This window comes from Peromyscus maniculatus, chromosome 20 (assembly GCF_049852395.1).
Source record: "Peromyscus maniculatus bairdii isolate BWxNUB_F1_BW_parent chromosome 20, HU_Pman_BW_mat_3.1, whole genome shotgun sequence".
In the NCBI taxonomy this organism is placed as follows: Eukaryota; Metazoa; Chordata; class Mammalia; order Rodentia; family Cricetidae; genus Peromyscus; species Peromyscus maniculatus.
In genome coordinates, this window is record NC_134871.1 from 55,785,033 (window position 1) to 55,810,371 (window position 25,339).

Consider the following 25,339-nt stretch of genomic DNA (forward strand, 5'->3'; position numbering starts at 1 on the left):
GGAGGAGGGGCCAGGCTGCTCTTGGCCTTGGACCACCCAGAGAGGAGGCGAGGAGGTAGAGAAGACACACCTGCCTTCCTTGTGCTGCAGCTGCTGTGCCGGGGATGTGGGTTGTTTTATGTTTCAAGTGGCCTGGGAAGTTCCTGACAGTTGCGACTTATTTTGTGATAGAACAGAGAATCATTTCTTGGAGGTATCTGGTTTGGTTTCTGCTTAGCAGATTTGTGCCACATCCCTCTGTGTCATCCATGCTGCGTCCCTCTGCACGCAAGAAACTTTTATCCTCCTGGTGGCATTAAATCTGTACTTTAAAACATGGTGTGTTAAATGTATTGTAAGAGAGTGAGTGAAAAGAAGGGGTTACTGAGGTGAAGAAGGAGGTGATGTGTGGTCAGGCTGATCTGGAGCTAGTCTGTGGTTCGCCACAGGTGGTCTCTGGGAGTGTGAGCAAGCCTTATGCTTCACCATAGAGAAGCCTGTACAGAGCTGGGGGAGGCCCAGGCCTCACAGTGATGAGGAGGGGCAGAGGCCTCTGTGGCTGAAGCAAGCCCAGCAGGGGAGGCTTCACTCCATGCTTGGGCAAGGGGCCCAGATCCACAGGCAGAGGAGGCAGTACTAGAAGGACATTGGTCAGTGCAGCCTCATTTGTGAAGGGTCACCCTGGGAATGCACTGAGACTAGGCTAGAGGAGAAGCTAGCCAGACTCAGAGAGACCCGTCAGGCCACTGTGCTAACCTAGCTGGGAGGTCAGTGATGGTGACTTGGAGTAAGGAATTGATGGGGAAGCTGGTGATGTGTGGTTAGGTTGAGCTAGAGCCAGGAGATTCATTGATGGGTGCAAGAGTAGGAGGGAGGGAGGGAGACAACGAGAGGGGGAGAAGGAGAAGGAGGCTGAGGAGGTGGTTCCACAGCTGTGCCTCACTCACAGGAAGGAAGGATTAGCATTCCCGAGAGAGGTGTGGGTTTTGGAAGACTAAGGTGCTTAGTCTTAGATGTGCTCTGTGTCCTGACCCTGTAGCATTGCTTTTCTATTGAGTGACACACAGGGGCTGCTGATCCAGCCACCCTCCTTCCTGACCTTTGTATCTCCCAGGCAGCCAGCTGGAGGCTTGCGGCTTCCCGACTCTTTCCCGCCCAAGGTCAGAGCTAGTTGCCTATCTCCAAGCTGGCTGGGTACAGTGACATCAGGGAGGTCTGAGGACCCACAGAGAAGGGTGATGGCAGCGTGTGGATTAGTGTAGATGCAGACCTTCCTGAGAAGAGATGAGTGGGGGTCCTGCAGCTGGAGGGGAGGAGAAGGAAGGGGAGGGGTGGGCCTTTTATGATCCTGTGCCTTCCACGTGCTCATGTGTGTAAACCCCAGGGAAGTAGAGCAACAGAAGCGGTGGAGTTCACCCCTGCCTGCTCTGCCTTTGCTGCGGGTGGAGTTCACCCCTGCCTGCTCTGCCTTTGCAAACAGGCATCATTGTTCCTCACTAGAGAAACTCTTCGCAAGAGTTTCTTCTGCCTTGTGTTCCCTGTAAGATACAGGCATGGCATTGCCGTAAGAGACACGAGAGAGCCTGCACCTGTGTCCTTGTGTGCCCACACCTGTGTGTGTTTGTGGGGAAAAGCCACCCACAGTTTCCCAGCCTTCATCTGTCTATCTGCCTTTGTCTCTGCTGTGGACTCAGCCTCTGCAAAATAGACAGTGCCAGCAGCTTCTCTACTCAGGGAGGTTAATGGCCAAGAGTGAGAGTGCTGGGAAGTCTTTGAAATAAAGTTGCATGCATTGTGATTATAGCTCTGATGGTGTTTATATTTAAATCATTATTGTAGCAATAATGTACCAGTTTGCCAATAAAATACAGAATCACTTTGGAACAACAGTCTCCATACCAGAACACTTCGGAGGCTGGGCTGCATGGTCTAACTTTGGGCCTTTGCTACTGGTTGCATGATTCATGTATTATGTATTTCCAAAGAGTAATGAAGGCTGTGCAGTTTTGCCTAGGGCACCGAGTATTGAAAATATACAGCCAGTCCAGTGGTGCTGAAGGACAGATTGGAAGTCTGCATTGACAAGGCTGTCTTTCATTCCAGGTGGGGTGCCACTGCCTTCCATGCCTTGGAGTTTGATTTGGTGATAATGCATCATTAGGGACAAGTCCTTGTGCCCGCTGTCCAGCTACAGGGAGGCAGGAAGTGGACAAGCATCTCAGCAGTGACGGATGGCTTTTTTCCTTCAGATCCATACAAAATTCATAAACATGATTTATAACCAATGAAGTTTGAGCTGCTTGAAGCAGAATGCTCAAATGCACAGCTTTATTGTGCAGGCAATGTCTTTCTTTTCATTCTGTCCCCAGTCATGGTTATGTGGTGAAAGCACACTCTGCCACAGGCACAGGACAGATAGTTCTACTCACTGCCGTTGCCTCTCTGGAATCACATCTTGGAGCAGTTGCGGTAAGGGTAGGAGTTAGCCAGAGGAGGCTACTCATTGTTCCTAAGAACAAGATGAACCACATGGCCAAGGCAGCGGTGTTTCTATAGGACAGACGTGGCCCTGTGTGCTCTGTGAGTGAGCTCTTTCTGAGGTCACTTGTGACCATTTGCCCTGCTCTTCAGTGGCATGTCCTTTTGTCTTTGAAAGCTTTTCCCTTCTGGCCCCTGGTCAGTGAGTCCTGCTGGCCTCATCTACGGTTCCCTTCTCCACTGTTGTCTCTGTACGGTGTTCTACTGTTGCGTGTCTTCCACTGCCTGGTGGTGGTTCCCTGGGTTCTCTTTTTCTATCCTCTTCTCCAGCGAGCTATGTGTGTAGACACCCACAAGTGCTTTGTAGCTGGTTTGTGAACTTCAGAAGCTAAGCCACATACTTCACTTGTGTTTTTCTGGACATATGGACCTCCTCTTCACCATACTTGGTTAGGGGTGCTAATGTGCAGGCATGAGGCCTGGTGTTTGGGTTAATTTTCTAGTCCAACCTCCACCTGAGCTTCCCTCTCTGCATCAACTGGCTCATGGCCAGCTCCTGAAGACACAGGTAACATACCCTGAGGTCAGGAGATAGGCCTGTGTTCTTCTATAGTTGCTGTATCCACTGAGGATGCTGAGAGAGCAAAGACCCTTGCTTTTCTCTGGTCCCTTACACCTCAGGCTCAGGTCCCGAGTTTGTGCCCCTGCAGTCTCTCTTCCATCTTCTACATTTGGGCCAGCTTCATCTCTCTGCCTCTGGCCTCCCTGATACCATGTCATTGGGTACCAATGACACCAGTTCTGGTTAGACCACGCTCTGCCTCTGCTCTCTAGGCTGGACACAGCAAGCAGCGTGTGCATTGCCTCCATGAAGTGTCCTATGATGCTGCTCACACGCCCACCCTTCCATATAGGGGTCCTCAACTTATTCCTTTTCACCCTAGCCTAGGACTTGTCCCCACACAGTGAACTTGGCCGTGCTGCTTGGTAAACCCTGGTACATTTTTCTGAATTTGGGTTTGGTTCTATTTATTTATTTATTTAATTTTTTTTTTTTGGTAATGGGCTTCTGAAAGGAGTAATAAAGAAATGAGCACAATTATCACATCAGATCAAGGCTGCATGCTGTCAACATGGCCTCAGCACTGTTGATGGTGATCTTGATCCTAGGCTTGGCATAATTGTTTTCAGTTGTCTCCTGGGTGCACTTGTGCCTCCCTTTACATACTGTCCTTTGGATGGAAGTCATTGTCCATCCTTTATTTAAGGGAATTGGTACTATTCTCTACTTCCCAAAGGGGTCTATATTATTAGTGTTTGGATTTCTGCATGGGAGGTCTGCCCATTTCCCACATGTGTGCCTCTATCCAAAGTCATTTGTATTAATAGGGAATGCAGAATATTTAGAAATTTAGAATTTGGGTGATAGTTCAGTACTTCATTCTTCGATTTACTGCTCAGATTCTATCAGTGTGGTCATTGAGTCCTTCCAGTTGGCTCTCAGGCCCTGCTGGCCTCCCTCATCACTGTGTGTGATTTTGTGTTCGTGCGTGCGTGCGCCTGTGTGTCCCCCCATCTGTCTGTCTGTCTGTCTGTCTACTTCAAGAACTCATGCTGGACATGGTGGCACATGCTTTAATCCCAGCACTTTGGAGGCAGAGGCAGATAGAGCTCTGAGTTTGAGGCCAGCCTGGTGCACATAGTATGTTCCAGGCTAGCCTGGCCTGCATGTTGAGGCTAACCTGGGCTCCTCAACACTCTTTAATTTATTATATCTTAGTACGTTTGTCAGAAGAAAGTGGCTCCATTTAAAACACATTTTCACTAGGTGTGGAATTGTGTGTTGACAGTTCCTTCTCTCAGTGTCTAAGGATGTTTTTAGCATGTGGCTTCTCATTGGAAGTCTGCTGTCACCATTACTTTACTCGTTTAGATTGGAATTTAGTGGGAGTTCTCAGAAGCCTGTTGGTACTATTCATCACATTTGCCAAATGTTGACTTTGGTCAGACTTTGGTAAGTGGAAAGCATTCTGAGGAGGTACGGGTACTACCTTACAGTTCCTAAGTCAGGAAGCGGGTCGAGAAGGCTGCTAAGCTGTGGAAGCTCCAGTGTTGAGTTTGTACTCTGTGCATGGAGATCTGCAAGCTCATGCCAGCTGAGTCCAGTGGGCTTGGAGGTTGAGGGATGCAAGTGATCTTGTTGGACACTCCAGCTCTGTCCCACACTGCCTCTCACAGGCCGGAGCCTTGCTGAGTTCATTTTCACCTCTGGACTAGGAGAGCGTGACTACCTTGCTGCTCGCTGTGGGTCCAGATAGGGGCATGTGGCACTTGCAGTGTGAACAGTTTGGTGCCCCTGATAGTTTTTCTTGGTTGTTGTTCCAGTCTTGTCTGTTGCATTGGTTAAGGGATATGTAGGTCAGAGGGCTCAAATTCCCTACTCTAGACCAAGAGCTGTGGCCACGGCAGGCACCCTAGTGTTCTGTCCCTTTTCCTCTCTTCTGTGGGTTCCTGAGCTTCCTTGCTCAGCTGCAGAGCCACCCGCTCAGCCTGACCCCCTGTCCCCACCCGACTTCCTTCTTCTGGCTGAAGCCTGAGGACGTTCAACACAGACTGTTCAGCTTGTCTTCCTTCCTTAGGCATATCCGTATCATCAAGAACACCCTCAAAGACCTTGTGTGACCGGGAGCGCTTTGTAAACTGGAAAACCCCGAGGAAGTGTTGTATGGCTTTACCATTATGTCTGTTTTCTTCCTCATGAATGTCCTCATGTACCTATGATGGGTAGGACATTGTGCTGGGTTCTAGGTTCGTGAAGAGCCTGTGAGGACCTTGATAACTGGGGCATGACTAAGAATGGGATGGCAGGGTACATGTGAGAGATCTGTGGGGAAGGGGCCCAGACTAGTGGAGGGAAGGTGGGGAGCTGGGCATGGAGCTGAGGAGGGTCATAATGAAGGAGGCCAGGGCATGCAGTGCACATGGAGGCTTGGGTATAAGGCCTGGAGGCTGGTAGTGACTCCAGGGTATCAAGCTGGGGACTAGAGGGAGGGTTATAGGGGACAGTAACTCCATGCTCTCTAGAGAGGCCTCTGGGAGACTCCTTGTGGAGAGCGTTATGGGTCAGTGCTGAGTCCAGTACTAAAAGGAGCCATGTGAGGCCTTTAGGGAACCGAGGTGGTCAGGTATGTGCAGTTTAAGCTGAATACCTTCCCATTGCTCCAGACCCAAGTCATCTGGAAATCTACTTCCTGAAGCCTCTGTATTCTCTACCCTTCAAGTAGGGTGTGCACCTGCCCCCTTCTTCAAGCAGAGTAGGGTCTCTCCTCTCTGCCATCAGCCTGTTCTGAATGCCCTTCCATCTATTCTGCTTCCAGTTAGTTGCCTGTCTGGGTGTGTGGTTCTTATCCCCTGGTCTCGCTGTTGTCTGCAGCCCCACTGGGCATCAGTCCACTTCTGTAATTCTAGCAGTGTGCGTCCTCACAGAGGAAAGGAAGGCTGTGTGGTGCACCGAGTGCATCTGGTGAGACCCCTCTGTGGGTAGCTTTGTGGTGAGCAGAGGCCGAGGGAGGTGAATCTGGGTTGTGGCTGATGGAGCATGAGGTCATAGTTGGAAGTGGACCCCTTCCTTTTGTTCCAGTGCTTGGAGTTTTTGTCATCTTCCCCTCAAATTTAAGGTCCTTGGAAAGGACCGCTCTTGGTTGTCTGTATCTGCTGCAGCTCCTGCTATGGGTGCCCAGCAGGAGCTTAGGACCTGTTGACTGAATTGGAGGGTGGACAGTCCCCATCCCTGAACACTGTGCAGCACTAATGCCTTCAGCCTGATGAGAGAGAGCTACAGTGGAGTGGGTGTCTGCCTGTTAGGATCTAATGGGAGATAATGCTGTGCAATTTATACAGCCATGTCATAACAGATTTTGTATAAATTAGCGAAACGTCTCAAAATGCTAAATGTAGGTGAAATGGAAACGACTGAATCCCAGATAAAATCATCCCTGAATATCTTAGAAGACATTTTGAGCAGCTTTGGGAGTGAAGGGGTTACCCTTGGTGGTATTTTATTGAACCACAAATTGTTATTTATAACCCATGTCAGGAGCAATTAAACTGATTGATGATTAAGAAAGTTTAATAGTTGAATAATAAGATGCTGTTCTTGACAGCTATTTTTTCTCATTCTGGAAGCATATTTTATGAGTCTAATAACAGTGTTGAGGATGGGCTGTATAGCATGTTGTGGTGTAATTATGTGGTGGTAATATAATATTCAGTCTAGTGTTACGTGGTCTATTATGTATAAAAAATTAAAATACCAATTATGATTTTTTGATTTATTATTGAAGTGGTTTATTAATTTTGGCTTGCCTAAAATTTACATCCGGAAGCCTTGCTGCTGGCTCTCTTTGCCCTGGCTTTCATGCCAATGCTGGTTTTCCTTACAAATAACTTCTTCGGTTGGTGGGGAAACATGTGGCTCAAAAGTTGCTTGAGAAGTAAGTGTTGATGTTACGAAGTAGCAGATACAAAAGACGAGCGGCTAACAGTGTGCTCTGGCTCCTGAACAGCATGTGTGCATATAGAGAAGAGGCTGACTCCCTCCGTCCCTGACAGGGTGTAAGTCTTGGTGTAAGCTGTTGCTTTAGCAGCAAGCAGCTGCACTTGCTGGGCAGCTTCCCTGAGGTGTTCCTCGTGTGTTTGGAATGGCTGGTGCTGGTGTAGGGGTCGTCTGTCCAGCTGCTTTACTGACAGCCCTTTGCTCAAAGCAGCCAAGGAGTGAGGAAAGAGTCTGGTACCCTTTCCTAGCAGTATGGCCCCACAGTTCCCTCTTGGTAGTGGGATTGCTTTCTTTGTCATAGTTTGTATTCACTGTCACTTTGAGTGTCCGCCTGGAGTGCTTTTCTGGAAGGCACTGGTCCCATTAGCTTGTTGTCTCTGTTTCCTTTGGATGCTCTGTGGCTCTTTAGCCCTTTGATCTGACCTGTTTTGTTGGGCCTTCTCAGCATTCCTTTCCCAGTATCCCTGAAAACTGCCTCCATTTTCATCAGCAGGCTGCTGTTGACTTCTGCCCAAAACATGGTTCTGATTTCTTGTAGTGGGGGATTGTGTCAAAGACACAGACTTGTTTGGCTCTGGCTCCTGGGGGATGGAGAATCACACAGAGGATTGCCTACTAATGATGAATCAGGGAAAGGCCACAAGTCCAAGCTCTTCCTCCAATTTAAGGAAGTTTCTTTTCCTGCCTCCAGCAGAGGAGCCTCTGAGTCTGTTTGAATCCTGGTGCCGACATGCTGTGTATTGCTGTCAAACCTTAGCGTGAGTCACGGTGTCAGACCCAATTTAGAAATTGCTTTATCCTTTTGCATCCTTTTGATGCTTGACTCAAAGACCCTCAAATTGACCTAAAGTGGACAGGTCCAGGCCCTCCACCTTGTCAATACCACCTGAGCACAGCAGAGAACAAAAGGATTCCCAGTCAACTTTTAAGAGAACATATTTTCTTAGAGATGAGAAACGAAAGCCTTTGGCCAGGCTTCCTGTCACAAAGAACCTTTCATAAAACCCTCCTGGAAAATACAGATGCAAGCTGAGCATTACCTGTCCAAAATTCTAGGGCCAGAGTTTAGATGTCAGTGCTTAGAGTTTGCAATCTTTCCACAGATGTTACAGGTAGAACATCCCTCACCCGAAAACCCAAAGACCAAGAGTGCTCTGGAGTTAAATATTTTGATTATTGGCATGATACTCTGAAGTCTCAGGTCCAAGAGCCCCTTAGATTTGGAGTTTGGGGTCACTTGAGGCTGTGGGGTTTCTAGATAACTTGCATTCGTTCTTTTATCTTAGGTAGCTTTAGTGTTGGCCCTAATTTACTTCTTTCTATTTTGTTTTGTTTTTTTGAGACAGGGTTTCTCTGTGTAATAGTCCTGGCTGTCCTAAAACTCACTTTGTGGATCAGGCTGGCCTCAAACTCACTGAGATCCACCTGCCTCTGCCTCCCAAGTGCTGGGATTAAAGGCGTGTTCCACCACTGCCTGGCTGACCCTAATTTCTTAACTGCTTTTGAATAAACACAGATATTCCTTATACTAATTTATGACAATCTAGGTTTTGAAAACCAGCTGGAAATGTCATGGAACATGATGAATGAATGTCAAGGATCTTTCCAAGTTCTCTTAAAATTGTGCCCTAGATTCATTGTGGATTCTCGCTGTGGAATGACACCATGGTCCCCAGCAGCTTAGGTGACAAGATGTGTCTATCTGCCTCTATAGTCAGGTTTATGTATCTTTCACATGACAGATTGACTCATCCTTAGAGCTGATACTCACTTAGAACAAGCATAGAGCCCCCAGCAGCCAGGCTCCTGTCTCAGTAATGTGTCCTAATTTCTGTGTGGTTTGAGGTTTTCTAGGCCCACGTCTCAAATTCTGCATTTTGTGATTTCACCATAAACGTGATGAGGAAGAAATCTTCTCGGGTAACTTGGTTGATAAAGACCACATTTTCCATAGTTCCTCTCTCAGTGGCCTTTTGCTCGCCCCAGGAAATTGAGATACCAAGTTCTGACATGTGTCAGTAGGCCTTGAAAGGCCACATGCTAAGGAGTCAGTGTGAGTGCTCAGGGTTGGGAAGTAGGGTAAATGCCATTGATTCTTCCCTCCCTCCATCTTCCTTCTCCTCCTCTTCTTTTAAATATTGTCTTGCCATGTAGCCTAAGCCAAACTAGAATTTACTATGTAGCCCAGGATGGCTTCAAACTCTTGATCCTTCTGCCTCAGCCTCAAGTACTGGGATTTCAGTTGTGAACCACCATGCATGCATGGCCTCTAGTGTCCATCTAAGTGACAGAGGTGACTATGGAGGTTGTCAGGTAGTATTGTGATTGTGGTGTGGGACAGATTACTTTGGAGAAGATGCTGGTGGGACAGTATCACACTTGTGTGTTGATACAGTGTTCCTGAGCTCTCTGAGGTGCTGAGCTGGGCCAGTGTGGTGTGAAAGGAGAGCACTATCTCAAACCAGATGCATGTGTAAGACCTTGCCAGGGAGGGCCTCCAGCAGTGGAAAATACAAAAATGTGGCTCCCACCTTTTTAATGCTGCTATTTCACCTACCAGTGTAAAGGGATGAAGGGATGGTGTCAGGGGTGAGGAGCAGTCTTCAGGGTAGCCATTCTCACTCCCTGCTGGCTGCCTGTAAATCTGAGCATGTCCCTAGCCAGTCTATGTCAGGAGCCTCAGCATGTCCTTGATCAGCTTGTCTTCTACCTGGCACCTGCAGTGGGGGTGATTGTTTTAGGAAATCCTTCTTACTGTGCTTCACATCCTTGTGCAAAAAAGGTGCCCTGTGGAACATTCCTTATAATAATGGGATGTAGGGCCAGAGAGATAGTTCAGTGGTTTAAAGCATTTGCTGTTATTGCGGAGAACCTGGATTTGGTTGCCAGCAACCACATGGCAGCTCACAACCATTTATAGCTCCAGTTCCAGGGGATCCAGCATCCTTTCTGGCGTTTAGGGACACCAAGCACTCATTCAGTGCATATATACATGCAGGCACCCATACATACACATAGAACTTGAAACAATAGTAAGATATGTGAACTGATGTCTTCCTCCCGAAGAAAGGATGTGGCTGAGCAACTGAGATCAGTTCCCTGGAAGATTGTACAGCAGCTTCTGCAATAGTTGTATTTTAGGTGATAGACTTTTGGCTAATTTCCCCTTGTATGTAGTATTTTGAGTTACTCAAATTTCTTCTATGGCTGAGTTTTCAAAAAGTGCCTAGTCACTTTACCTCACCAAGAACTTGGGCCTCCTGCCCTGCAGACTCTTGCACGCTAGTGCTTGTGAGGGTCAGTGTTAATTTTCAGTTGGACAGAATCTAGGATCACCTGGGGGATGGTCTCTGCCAGTGCCTGTGAGGGATTCTCTTGATTATGCTAATCGAGGCAAGAAGAGCTGCCCTTTGAGGCTGGCACCGTTCTCTGGGCAGGGCATCCTGAACTGCATAGGAGTAGAGGAGGGAGCTGAGTACGAGCATGCATTCCCTGCACTCACATGCATTCACTGTGGATGTGCTGTGAACAGCTGCTGCAGCTCCTGCTGCCTTCATTTCCCCACCCTGGTGTACGGTTCTGTGAACCCTCCTGTCAACCTGTGCTCTGAGATTCTCCCAGAGACCTCAGTGGATTTTGTCAACCCTCCTCAACAAATTCTTCTTGGTCTTCTTAGGGCTTAGGACTATGTTTGGAGCTGTTCTTATGGGTTCCCAAAGTCAGCTTCTAATTCCTTGGATTGGACAGGCACCATTTTAACTGAAATGAACCTCCCAGTGAGGGTGAGCGGTGCATCTTATGGATCAGTTGGTTTTGCTTCATGGTTTTAGCTGGCTTCTTTCTTACAGCTGTTTCAGGGTGTTTTCTTTATTCTCAGGTGGCTTACTGCCATGTATTTCTTACTGAGAAATAACTCTTTGTAGATTATCGTTATGAGCCTTTGGCCCGTAATAAATTTGTTGGACTTTCCCTCTTACAACCACTTACGAGTTTTTACATGATACAGTAGCTCAGCTTTTCCAGCTGCCTTCCTGACCTGCCCCCGAGGGTGTGTGGTAAGCTGTACAGCTTCTGCAGTGCCTGCACAGCATTCTTGTTTGTGTGGAATGAACCGAGCAAGGCCCCTAAACAACCCATTGAGGTGACTTTTATCCTGATGGAAGACCCCCTGGTGTGGAATGAGCTGACTGACCAAGGATTCAGGGTTGCCCACCTTCTTTGGGTCCTTTATTCCCTCTGCTGCCTTTATTCACTATCTGAACCAGAGCTGTTTTGCTGGTTGATATGAAGACCTGATTATCTATTGTAGGTTATTTTGGAGCTAATTAGATAAAGAGGTAAGTCAGTTAATAGACTGATTTATGATCAGTTTGTATTCTTAGAAAGTTCATTCTCTATAGGTTCCCACTGCTGAGAGGTGGGTGTCTGCGCAATCTCCTAATTGGAATACAGCACCAGAAAGAAGGTCTTAGCTGGAAGTCCTAGACACCTTTCCTCATTAAGGAATAACTAGGGACCCAAATCTCCTAATACTACGTTCAAGCAGGCATCCTGTGAGGTGATGGAGTGCTGAGCCTGCTCTCAGCTGCACATATGCACCCATGAGGTCCATGGATTTTCTGCTGTCCTATGGTGTGTGGCAGGGAGAGCAAGGTTGGGGCTGAAAGCCTCCTCCACTGGGACAGTTAGGACCCCCAGGGACATAGGAGCAACTTGCTTTCCTGAGAAACTGCACCTATAATTTTCAAAGGCAAACTCAGCTTTTTAACAATTGCAGCTTTTGGAGGGTTCCAAAATAACAAAATTGTGCTCCGTCTCCTGAGAGAACTGAGTCTTCTTCAGGAGGTGGCTAGGGCGAGTCAAGAGGCAAGCTGGGAAGAATGCTTGCTTGCCTCAATTTGAGTCAGTTCCTTTTTCCTGGAGTGTTGTTGGTGCTGTCAATGGCATACTCAAATTAGAGTTTTGATACACTGCCTTCAGTTCAGTAATAGCCTGAATGTTTCTGTAGCTGAGAAACTGGGCTGCACTTAGTTCTCATTCTTCAAGGAATAGTTTTTCTCATTATGCTTGTAATTATTCGTTCCTCCTAGAGCACAAGCTCTTTGAAGGAAGTCTGTTTATTCCCTTGGCATGCATTGAATGAGCTTCCTTCCGCTCAGTGCTAGGTACTGTTGTAGGTGCTGGAGACATAGACCTTGAGGTGCTCTTCTGTGTCGAGGGTCAGTGGCAGGAAGGGAAAAGCATGCTTGTGGCGTGTGCTGTGGGGGTCACTGGAGGCTACATTTTTTGTCCTCTGTGGTGGGGATTGTGACTGTGGAATTGACCTGTTCCCTTTCACAACTGCTGATGGTAGTGGGCTGTGCTCGTCTGTGCTGCAGTGGGCATTGCCCCATGCATGGCCTTTGTCCACCTCAGGAGCTCTGTGTCTTTCTCTGTCTTGTTTTACACCCAACTTAAGTTGGGCTGGCTCCCAATTTTCTATGTCTCTCTGATGATAGGAATCTACACTTGTCAGCTCAAAGCCTAGTGTCTGGGTTCTATGAGTCTCACCCCTCACCCACCTAAATATCACCTTCCCTACCACCGTGAGCTTAATGGGGGAGGCATCCACACTGGATAAACACTCCCACACTTCTGTCTCTCTCACTTGCTTTCTCCTTCCAGGTTCTTTATTGGCAGACATCCCTATAATGAGCAGCCAATAAACACTGAGTTTAGAGGGCTGTGGAGGAGCAGTGCACCCCTCTTCTTTTAGACATTAGGGATGCTCTTGTCTCACCCTCTCTCTTCCTATCCCAGTGTCTTGCTAGTGCTTCAAGCTTACGATAGAACCAGTTACTTCTACAGCAAATAGTTTTCCTAGGGACAAAAATGCCTTCTCCCAGTGGTGCTGTAAAGCTGAGAGTCCAGGCAGATTAAAAGAGTGCATTTTTTTTTTTTTTTTTGGTTTTTCGAGACAGGGTTTCTCTGTGTAGCTTTGCGCCTTTCCTGGAACTCACTTGGTAGCCCAGGCTGGCCTCGAACTCACAGAGATCCACCTGGCTCTGCCTCCCGAGTGCTGGGATTAAAGGCGTGCACCACCACCGCCCGGCTGCATTTTTTTTTTTTTTAAAGAACAAAAATGACATCACAGGCCTAGGAGATGCCTTTCTCTGTGTGCTTTTGCTTGCATCCTCTCCAGCATTCTACATCACAGACCCACCCTCTTTCTGAGTCTTGGTTTTCTGCTTGTGCATTTTGTGAGGTTGATCTGGGCTCTGTAGGGCACAGGGGAGGAGATGGGAACAGAACTGTGCTGCTGTCTTGGGAAGGGGGTGCTGTGTTTCTTTACACGGGACTCTTCCCGTTGAACAGTTGGTTGTGGATACGGGCTGGCTCACCCACCTCACCCTTGTCTTGCGGTTCTTGTCTGTTCTCACCCCACCCTTCAGCCACAGGCTTGTGCGCTGGCCCCACAGGTGGTGGCCCAAGTTTTCAGCTGTGGAGTAGAGTGGGAAACTGTGGCTGTGGTTTACTCTGTAACCCTGAATTGAACATTATTTATAGTAGAATTAAACATTCTCACTGCAAAACCAATTTGATCACAGTGTTAGTTGTTTTTGCTGAACCAGAGTTTTGTGAATTTATAGTCTGGAGTTGTGGTGCTACCCTTACCAAAGCAGGACCCTTTCATCGCGACAGAACCCGAGTCTACGTAATTAAGTGGTAAAATCTCCATCACCGAAGTGTCAGGGTTTCAAATTTAAAACTCCCAAGTTGGGAAATGTGAAGATTAGATCCATAGAGCAATTCCGGCTTGCTTATAAAGAACAGAATATTTTTGATTACCAGTTAAGCTCCTAATTATGTGAAGAGGTTTATTGCAGGGTTTGTGCAGCATAGGTGATTAGTGTCGTCATGACAACAGCCTCTCCCTCCTTCCTGCCTCCAGAAGCTTGCTCTCTGCCAGGTGCTGGCTCTTTACCTACAGCCTGGCACACCAGGCAGCTGTACCAGTGTTGAAGGATCCTTTGACAGGAGGGAAGACATATAAACTAGAGTTATTTCCCCCTTTCCCAGTCATCCTCTGTTACCCAAATTGATATGAGAGAGGTCCTGACTCCAGTCACTGCTTCATATTACAAGGTAAAGTTCCGGGGCTCAGGTGCTCTGGACATTCCAAATCCTGACGTTGTCCCTGGAGGCAGTGGAAGCCCATGAAGAAGGGGAGGCCTACTCACCCAGGAGACCCTAACTTGGGGGTGATGTCATGACATTATTCTTTGCTTGAGTGACAGCCCATGTGCTGAACGTTTTACTGACAGTTTCTAGTCACTAAGTCCTATATTTTAGGTTGTAGCTGTATAATCAAGTTTAGTTAGCTGTTGTAGGATCTCCTCCACTCAAGGTCTAGCCAGAGGCCACAGTGTGTCAGAGAGGCAGGTGAAATGTGGAGGGAGCTCCCAGGATTCCCAATCAGGCCCTGACCCTTCCTCATCCCTGTCCTGAGCACGTCACCTCTCTGGAGGCCCCTGGTCTGTGCCTTCATAGGTACTCACTCACTCAGTGGGTTGAGTGTGTGCAAACAGGCTCTAGCACAAACTCAGAATAAAGACTCGGTGGCTAGCAGGCAACAGACAGATGTGGGTACTGCCTGGTCTGCCATCCTAGGCAGGCAGCCTTCATCCCTGGACTGTTCTCCACTTTGAACCTGTCTTCCCTCTGCTCCTCTTTCTTTCTGGGTATGGGAAGATGGACAGAAAATTCTCTTCTTGGTTTCTCTAACATAGCTTTTGGATATGCAAAGCAACGTTTAAATACCTGTGTGCTTTCCTCCTGTCCAAGTGTCTTATACTGTTCCTTCTATCTGTCCACCTCCTCACCACCCACCACTTCCCACCTACCTCCCCTCCTCTGCAGCTGTCTACCCACACGTCCATGCAGATTTGGGGATGGAGGGCTTTCCTCCAGTGCTGTCCCCCCTTTATAGCACTGGCCCTGCCCACTGAATGTCAGCAGCTTTCTTCACCTAATCGTTCTGGCCACAGGTGCCCTGCGCGCATGCCCCGGTCATGCTGCCCTTGGCAGCCGGGAAAGGTGAGCTGTTCTGACAGCTCCAACAGTATCAGCTCTCTGATTCCTTATGAGACTCTGCCTTCCATTCTATCCTGGGCCCCTCTGCAGAGGAGGACGAGTGACCCAGCTCCCTGTGTGCCCTGTGAGCCCTGGGCCTCCTGGTGATGCCTGCAGTGTTAATGGAGTTGTTGACAACATGAAGTTATTTTCAGCTTGACTTTGTACCTGGTAACATAGCAAGTGTTTTCAAAGCAGCTCATTTAACTCATCCCCAAAGCCTTTGTATGATCTAAGGAGTCAGATCGCCTTGAATATAATGTCTGTGCTTCGTTCTGTGACTTAGTGTTCCCTCGGGGTCCTCTTGGAACTGCAGAACTTTTGTCCTGGCTGCAGGAGACACTTCTCTGCTTCCTCCAGGTTCCCTGAGGTAACTTGTGTGCCCTGTTAACCTTTCGACTGTTTGGGGGTTCTTTGTTCCCACGGTACAGGGCTCAGGGTCTGGGTCCTGAGTGGAGGTGGGGTGCTGAGATTGTGGGGAAGAGAAGGGTGGTGCACTCCAGAGCAGTGCCACACATGCTTGTTTCCTCCTGGTTTATAATTAGATGGAAGAGCAAGAGCTAGACTCCTGTCAAATTTCAGATGAAAAACTGCTAGTCATTTGTTAGTTCAAACTCACCTTGGAGAGTCCCTAAAGTGCTCAGCCCTATCGTGAGTCCCTGGGTTCAGGCCTGGGCCAAGGTTTTGTATGACCTCCCTCTCTGAGTCCAGGGGTACACTGTGCATCCCCACCTCCCACCACAGCTACCTGCTTCTAGACAGCTTGTGGGGCACAGTGTGTGCATGACTCAGGGAGAAACAGTGGTCACTGAACCCTAAGGACAGCCTTGGCCCTGAGCTGGCCCAACATCTAGCTAGTGCATTTTCACTTAGGCCCTGCTCTCCAGCTGGTGACTATCCAGGTCAGCTTTCTTACCCTGCCTTCACCTTTGTGTTGATAGCTTTCCCTTCTGGAATGTGTTTCTTCCTTAGAACCCTAGGGTTGCTTGGGACTCCTCAATGTTGACATTGTCTTTTCTTATCTGTCACCTTAGCTGAAACATCTTTTTCCACTGATATGATGCTGACATCTCCTTAGGGGTAGGATGGCAGCAGCTGGGGTGTTTGCTGGTTGAGAGCTAAACCCTTCTGCGTCAGTGCAAGCTCCCTCCCTAGTTGTGGACATCCCGCCGATAGTCCACTCAGCCCCCATCTGTGGGGCCTCCCTGGTGGTGCCCCTCCATTTCCCTTCAGCTTGACCTTTTGCCCTCCTTAGTTCTGGCAGCACACTCTGTGGAGAGCGTGTCTTCTGGAGCTAGATGCTCTTGACTGAGAGAACACCCCACCCCTGGGTTGATCCTCTGTCTGATTCTTACAGTCACTGGGTCAGCACATAAGCACCCAGTAGATGGAAGGGGAGTCAGGGCAGCTGGTCTTGCTTGTGGTACTATCCAGACCATGTCTCCTGGGATGGTCAAGCATCCTGTTCTCTTTGGGAAGACCTCTCCGGGTGGTCTTGGCAGTCTGCACTGGGTTCTGAATCTGTACCCACAGCCTGGATCTTCCAAAGTGCCCGCGTCTCCATCCTTGCCTATCTACAGTGTGTGTGGCTGCCATGGGGGCCAGGGTATTTATCTTATTCTAACAGTGAGGGCAAGTCTGATTCTCTTGGCGTTTGGAAGACAAATCGGCAGAGGGCTTCTTGGAGTTAAATGCCATTACTTCATTACATTGAAGAGTAACAAATGACCTGCTGTGAGAAATGACACCCAGAATAGGCTGCTGACATTTCCCTGGATAAAATAATAAGCTGGCTAAACAGACTAAGAAATATTGAGGTGTCTGCCCACCCCCTGCAGTGCCCATTTCATGTAGGCCAGGCTGTGCTAGCCCAGCAGCTTCTGTGAACCCGCGCAGTCTGAGAGGGCTCCTCTCACTGTTTCCCTTTCATTATGTTCAAGGAAATGTCCCCATGCTTGGAAGGTCCTTGAAAAGGACATGTTTATAGAAAACATTTCAGAAGATGTCCTCTGACTGTTGTTGTTGATTCAATGCCCTGAGACTAGAAAATAAAATCAGACCTGCTCCTAGGCTCCTGGGATGAGAATCAGTTCTGCTGAAGCCATTTTTTTCTGGGGGACATTCTTGACCTTCCCATTTCGCTCAGTGGAAAGGGGAACAGTGGGGCTGGGCTGGATGTGAGGCAGGCCTGTGGGGTTCCCCTGTTGCTGCCTTGCAGTGAGAACATCTGTCTTCTGAAAGAGGTGATAACCTCTGCCTCTGCAGCCTTAGGGACTGGAGAGAGAGTGCCTTTCTCATAGAATCACTGAGGGGCTGTTATCAAAGGGTGTGTTCAGATCAAATGCTGGCCTCCTGGGCCAGCAGCATCCCCAGATCAGACATTTTCCAGAATTGGGTTTCTGAGGGCAGACTGTAGGGGTGGATTCTTGCATCCCTGCAGGCCAGTAGGGGACAGAACTGCCAGCGAGTGTGGCTGTCACAAGGCAACTCAGGAGGGCCAGGTAAAGTGCTACAGCTGGACCTGTCAATCTGACCTGTAGCCAAGGGAAGGGGGAAGTTGATAACCAAGTGTGTCTCTTAGGGTGGTGAATCCATTGGGTCCAGCGTGACATGAGTGACAGCATCCTTCACATAGGGCCTCAGTAGTCACTGACCCTGGTTCTTTCTGCCACCTGAGCTGTTCTGGCCCCTGAATATGTATTTTCCTTTAATGAATTAACTTCTTGGGAGACATTTCCTAGCCTGCTTAACCCTGGCTTGGGCTGAAATGATAGTTCCCATATAGAGTACCAGCCCAGCCACCTGTTGCTTCTGTCACCCCATAACTGAGATAATCCCTGGTTTGCCAGCTGAGGGAGGTTGCTCAGCCACATGCAAGAAAGAAGTCCTGCACAGTCTCCAGCATGCAGGTACCCTAAAAACATACCAGTGAAAGATGCTAGGCACCGAGGCCACGGGGGTGGGCTCCTCCCTACAAGCATGCAGAATAGGCATGGCTGCAGACAGGAGTTAAGTGGCAGGAAGGTAGGAAGGGGGTGATTTCTGAAAGGTCCAGGGATTCTTACTGAGGTAAGGAAAATGCCCCGGTGTTCATGGTGGTGATCTCACAAGCTCTTTACACAGTGCTTGCAGTATGTGAATGTGGTGAAGGTCCTTCATTTACATCTTTAAAAAGCCGATTTCATGGTATGAATTATGTCACAATTTAAAAACAAAAACACTGAACCTAAGCCATACCCAGAAAGAGCTGGGGCATTAGCACTTTTCTGCATAGGTTTCTTACAGATCCAGTATCACTGTGGGTGAGATGTGAGCTGGTGGTCACTGACTTACATGACCAAAGAGACGGTTGTGTGTAGGGCTGTCTCCAGGCTCTGTAAGTCAGCACAAAGAGCCTGCTTGTAGGCTTCTAGTCAGGGACCCTGATGTGACAACTCTTTTCCCTGTTACCTTTCTGGTCTCTGCTGAACACAGAGAACCAGGAAGGCTGTGTTCCCATCCTTATGTGTGCCAGGAGCCGGGCAGGTGCTGGTGAGGAAGTCATCGTTAAGGATGGTTAGGAGGCTGCTGGGCTGTGGCCCAGACTCTGTGGGGAGCAGTTGTGAAGATGGTCTGAAGTGATGACTGAGGATGATTGGGAGGCTGGAGGCTTGACCCAGGTCTGTTGTGGGGTGCAGACTGTGGACTTCCTGAATTCCAGCCTGTTTACCTCTTCTACACTGCTGTTTCTCTGCATGCCCCAGGCTGTTAGAGAAGCTGACAATGGGAAGAGTTGTGGCGGATTACCTGAGTGGGTGTGTCTGAAGTACAGAAGGGGGTGATGGGAAAACTCATGATAATTGTTAGCAGTTTTGTTAGCATTGCTGGGCATTGCCTAAACTTTCTAAATGTATCTAGGCTAAAATGTTTCCTTCTTAAAGAATATTTTCTTTATAAAGATTTACATGTGTTTGCAAATAAAATGAAAATAGAATGATAAAATGGGTGGTCAATTCTTAAATTGTTTATGAGCATTTTCCTGGTTGATAGTCCTTCTAAGGGTCTAAAATGAGTTTGCTCAAATATCTGATGAACCATTTCAATTAGGCATCTGTTTTCTCTGCTTTTAGAAGGAAATTGTTTTGAGCTCCATTGTTTCCTCTGAAGCTCATCTGTGTCTCTGCCTTCTGGGGTGTTAGGTGGTAGCACAGAAGATTTTACACAGAGCAGTTTGGGAAGCTCTACCTCAGAAATTGTAGTCTAGAGGAATTATTACTGAATAAATATATAAATTTATTAGAAGCAGAGTTTTGAAAACTCTGATGGAGAAACTTTCAGATCTTAGGGCTTAGCAATATATGGTAGGTTTTCTCTTTTTAGAATATGAGATGTCTGAGAAGTAATAATTTACAATATATTAATTTTGCTAATTAATCAGAGTGGATTCAGAATATTAATTATCTGCAACTAATTAGGTATTAAAATTGAGAACCATTAAGTGATGAGGTGTGAGGCTCATGAGCCATTTATTCAACATGATGAAAACCGTGGTAGAGGGAGGCTGGCGTTCATGCGGATGGCTGCGTCCCCCATTTGTTTATTTCAATGGCTGATTACTTCTTGTATCTTCCATGCTTGTTCTGCACAGACCAGGAGGATGTGGATGAGGTCGACGTCTCCAGTGTGCCCGCAGAGGTGCTTCGAAACATTGAGGCTGACACGTACTGGTGCATGAGCAAGCTGCTGGATGGCATTCAGGTGAGCCTGAGGCTCGGGAGGCTCGGGAGGCTCTAGACGACACACTGCAGCCCAAGTGTAGAAAGGCCACTGGGCTACACTTCACTAGCGGGCTTCTGAATTGAAGCTGTCTGCCTGAAAAAGCAGGTAGCTTTGCCCGTATACTCTAGCCTTCAGCACCACTGTGGGCACTGGGCCCTGAGTCCTTGATAAACTCCTGGACACCTGTCCCTTAAAGAGCGTCAGATCCAGGCAGCATCCCTCGACTCTACCCTCTAGGCCTGTGAGCATAGTCCTTCCAGCTTTGGTGGCATGGCTCTATATGGTGCATGGATCACTCCCACTGTGCCTGGTCTATGGGGAGACTCCAGCTATTAGAGTCCTGGGGACATTGTTGGTCTCCATGGAAGCTAGGGTTAGTGACTGGGATGTTCACAGAAAAGTCCTATGGCAGCTTGATTTTATGTAAACATCGTTTGTGTGTGTTGAAACCTGCAGAGTGCCTGGAAGGGACCTCATTGGCTGATGAACTAAGAATGGGGACAGGAGCTCACTGACCTGTAGAGCAGTGGCTGAAGTCGACAGACCAGCCCTTAAATGCCCTGTGCAATGCTTGGGTTTGTTCTGGCCCGTAATACCTTTCCTAAACACCTGCTTTGTACCTGGCACTGTGCTCTGCCCTTGAGCAATGGGCATGCCTAGAGGACACACTGTGGGCTGGAGTCCCAGTGTTTCAGTACTGTGCACAGGGGTGCCAAGTGCAGGCTCCCAGGACTGAGTGTGGCTAAAGGAGATGCCATAGGAGGACCAGGAGTTTTGTTGACAGAGGACGGGAAGGCTAGAGTAGCGTTTAACTGTCACCAGAGACCAAATTCCCAAGATTCTCTCTGGGAGTCACTGTAGAAGCTGTGCAAAGAAGGCCATGGCCTGTGCCATGGCAGCTGAGGTGGAGTCAGCCCCCAGGGCATCAGGAAGTCAACTGGGCCACAGTGGCCCTCATCTTTCTGAGTAGGTGTCTCTGCTGAAGAGGTCTCAGCTCATGTACTGGACCTGAAGGTCAAATGAAGCTTCAGAAAATATATGGCTTAGATCCTGAGGCTTAATCTGAAGAGATCAGCCCAGTGGTATGTCAAGGAGACCTGGGTTTGCATTGCTTTTCATACCTGAGGTGGATGGGGAGAAATTAGCATCCCCTTGTGTAACTGAAGAGCGAAAACCTCTTCTTTGCTGCTGATCTAGATGGTCCTTGACTTATTTTGTTTCTTGTAAAGACAAATGTGCCCACTAGAGACATGTTTTGGCCCAAGCATCAATTCATCACTTCCCTCCTTTGTTAATGTTTTCATATTTTTTACTCCTTCAGAACTTAGCCTTTCCCTGTTAAGAGAAAGGATTGAACCATAATGTAGAAGTTTATAAATTATCATTGTCACGTCTCTGATTGTGAGTGATGGGACTTGTGCCATTTAAATCCAAGATTATCTGGCTTCTGTTTGTAAATAAGATCGCTGTACAACGGAATCAATGCCAGCCTTTCATTTTTCACCCGAGCTTTGTTGTAGGGCAAAGGGTTTATTGACAGGGCTGACAAGCAGAAGGCACGCCACTCCTCTGGTGCCTGTGTTTACAGCACGTCTGCAGCTCACTGGCAGCTATCTGTCTTTCCTTCACGTGGGAGGATTGATTCCACATGAGCCTCATGTGAGTTGCAGTTGAAAGCTCTCTGTTCCACCATTTGGGATTTCGGAGCTTGACTGTATTTCTTGTGGCTAAGGCAGTCCCAGGAGACTGGAGACTTTGGGGCCCTTCCATGCAAGAGCCAGTGTCTTTTTAGGTTGGCCTGTGAGGGTATGAGCTTGGTTAAAATACAGGCTTGAATGAACCTTGGCTATCCCCCAAGGGCCTGAATGGCCCTGCCCTTTACCAGTGGTTACTTGTCTCTTAGCCCACTTCCCATTCCTGGTCACACCTCTCTCTCCTCCATTCTTTGTTCTCTTGAAATTCTCCCCCCAAATATCCATTTTCTGTGTCATGGTCTGAGTTGGAAGCCCTCAGAAAACAGTCTTGGTATTGTTGAATGCAGATGTTCCTACCTGGCCTTTACCCATGTCTCCAGTGTTTCTATAAAGCTCGGTTGACTTATCAAAGTGTGTTAGCCAACGGCATACTTCCTTAGGGGCTTCCATGGACTCATGGCTCCAGACTATGAGCCAAGCTAGGGACACGGGCTTTGTGATTAATAGGCAGTGACTTCAGGGATGAAAATGGGAGTTGGGTGTATCTCCTACATGAGGGCACTGAACCTTGTACCAGATGCAAGGTTATACCTGTGCACCAGGTGGATGCTCAGAGAGACAGGCCACTGCCTCAGATTATACAGCCTGTGAAGGGGTCCACATTTGGACCCCCATGGCTCCCATGGCTTCTGCTTTGCTGAAGTAGGTACAGTGAGTTGTTTTGCAGGGCAGGTTCTAGAGCAGTGGTTCTTAACCCTCCTAATGCTGCGATCCTTTAACATAGTTCCTCATGTTGTGGTGACCCCAACCATAAAATTCTTTTCATTGCAACTTTGGAACTGTAATTTTGCTACTGTTATGAATTATACTGTAAATATTTTTGGAGATAGAGGTTTGCCAAAGGGGTTGCCACCCACAGGTTGGGGTCTAGAGGGTAGAAACCACATCTCTCTTTTGTTTGGTCTTGGACACTCTGGATAGCTGTAGCTGTGTTTGGTTCCTTGTGGTCCTCAGTTGGAGATTCTGTGCCCACTGAGTTTTGTCATTGACCTGCTAACTGTTAATTCTTCCAGAGAACGATGACGAGCATGCCTGTGCAGATGCTGAGGGGCACTGTGGTGGACATGACCAGCACTGTCCTTCTGGCCCAGACCTGAACTTCAGGGGCTAGTTGGGAGACAGGATAGCAGTGGAGGTGAGCAGAGAGTATTGGCCCAGGAGGATAGCATATTTTGGAAAAACTGCTGCCACTGCAGTTGCCTGGAGATGTTGGGTGGCTATGTTCAGAACATGTGACCTGCTTTGGTGGCTTGTTAGCAGCAAGGGCAGTCCTCTAGAAAGGAAACATGCAGACCTGCTTGCAGCCAGCCTGTGCATTTGAGGAGAGTCTGCAGATGCATTGTGGCCTAGGTTTTCCTGCCCCAGAAGGTATCAAGTCTGAGAAAAGCTGGCCCTGCCCTGGGAGATCTGCGTGGCAGGGGTGTGCAGAGCAGAGCTGCCCCATGCCCACATGATTCAGTGTCAGAGGTTCACCATGTTGATTCAACAATCACCAGTCACATTCCTTAGCATTGTTTCTTCTGTTTCAGCCCCACAGTTGTGAATGATATTCTTCCAAAATTCAAATTCTTTACTTGGAAGTTCAAATGTTGTTATTGGCAACAATCACTATCTATTATCCAAAGCGATAGAGTAGCTGTTCATTTTGGGGAAAATAACTGGTAAGGTCCCAGGTTTGCATAGCCAGTTTGCCTTTGAAAATGATGACTCTTGAAGATCGTGTCCTGTTTAGTTCACAGTACAGCAGCCACGTGGAGCTTTCCTGGAGGAGAGCTCAGCCGCCTCCAGACATAAGACTTTTCCTGCCCTCCACCATGCCTCAAAATATTGGAATGGTGCTTCTTCCAGACAGAGCTCGAACACTGTCAGGAGTAAAATTAGACTTAATTCTAATGTAGCAGTTATGATTCCTACTTCATGAAGGGTGTTCTTCAGTAAGATTGCCTTTTGTTTGAAGTCACAGGACTTTGGGAATGCACTGACCACCAGCCAGGCTTGCTGCTGCTGCCTGGATTCTTCCTTGTGCTCTGGTGTATGTGTACTCACCCTGCTGTGTGTTTCAGTGCAAATGTCAGCACACTCAAAAAGGTTATTTGTGTCCCTGTATTGTTCTGAAACCAGAAAACTTGAAAGGGTCTTAGGGAACCCATCAGTTGGCTAGTCATTGGAGGCCCATGCATGAGACCCATGCTTTCTCAACCCAGGCACATGGCAGTCTCACTGAGAAGCCCCAGAAGTTGAACTCATAGAGAGTATTGAGTGATCTGGGCCAGGTTCCTGACAGAGAGAACTAGGGGATGTGATGATAAAGAAGACATGAAAGTTTGCAATCAGTTATCTTGCACAAGCTGATGGCTCATGCCACTATGCTTACTGAGAAGTGCAGCATCTTTTATACAGTTTGCAGGGGAAAATGGGACAGAATAAGTAGGAAGCTATCATACAGTAGGGGGAAGTCAGCAGGAAGCTAACCCAGCAGTGTTGTAGAAGGAGAACACAGGATATCTCAAGTTCATCATAGACTGAGCACTCAGCAGCCTTGGGACTGATAACCACAGCCCTTTAGGAGGCAAGAGTTAAGTTTCCAGGATCTGAAGTCACAGGTCCCCCAAGACCCTGGCCCCAGGCCATTACTGGCCTTGCCAAGCATGTTCCTGGTTTTAGGCAAGGAAGTACATCCCTTCTCCATACATCAAGGCTTTAGGGAAAGCCTTGGGTCGGCCTGGCTCCCAACAATGGAGCAGGCAGTGAGCCTGTGTGGCAGGCGGGGAGCTCCAACATCACTGTTGTCAAGGATGGGAGCCCTAGTACACTAACTGAGAGGGTCATGGTATGCCTAGTTTTAAAATGTGAAGGGTGGAGGCACAGTCTGTAACAAACTAACTGGAACTTCCGGCAGCCAGATTACAGTCATCACATTCTACAACCCATTAGACACAACCAGAGAGGGTCAGGCGACTGAATGAGGGTCTGAGGAGATGAAGGGGTGGGAGCAAACCCAGACAGAATCTCTGGAGGGAAGATAGCACTGAGAAGATGATGACTGAGAAGTTGGGGTTTTTGTTTTGTGTTTGTGAAGCTACAGTCTGAGTACCACACCCACTTGGCCTTGGAGTCTTAAGTCCTTCCTGCTTAGGGACAATAAGTAAAACAAATCTCAAGAGGGGAATCAAGAGAGAACCATAGAGGTGTGAGGTGAAAGGTGTGGACCTCAAATGGAAAGGGACTCTGGGAGGAAGGGTAGGTGGTAACCTGCAAACTGAAGATGGAGGTGGAAGTAGGTGAGAAACAGCAGAGGCAGCAGAAAGTGGGGAGATGGGCTTGATGCTCTGAAGAAAAGAAACTCCCCAGTAGATTGGTTTGGAAACCATGAGCTAGCTGAGCACTGCTCAAGACAGTCATGCCAACACAGCGGGGCGGCGCGATAGAACAGGGGAAACGCAGCCATTAACTCCGCCATCATAGGAGCCCCAGGTACCGCCCACCCAGGCTGTAGCATATTGAGATTTGGGATGCTGTGGTCTGGCTGCTGCTCAGCTACCCCTCAGGAGTCAGGGTGAAAGTGGGGGTGGGGGTGACTGGAGATATGGCTCCCTAATTAAGAGCTTTCAAGAAGACCATGCAGGTCATTCACAACCACCTGTAACTGTAGCTCCAGGGGATCCCACGCCCTTTTTTAGCCTCTGTGCCTCTCCCCAATCTT

The 25,339-nt window shown here is 48.2% G+C and overlaps 1 protein-coding gene across 2 annotated transcripts in view; it reads left to right on the top strand.

The window, feature by feature from the left end:
• Positions 1 to 25,339, top strand: part of Tbc1d22a (TBC1 domain family member 22A) — a 306,168-nt gene that overhangs the window by 129,045 nt on the left and 151,784 nt on the right. For both annotated transcript variants that reach the window (XM_076556523.1, XM_006986078.4), the window contains one exon: positions 19,752 to 19,861. In XM_076556523.1, the coding sequence (XP_076412638.1) occupies positions 19,752 to 19,861 (110 nt within the window). The remainder of the gene's footprint in view (positions 1 to 19,751; positions 19,862 to 25,339) is intronic.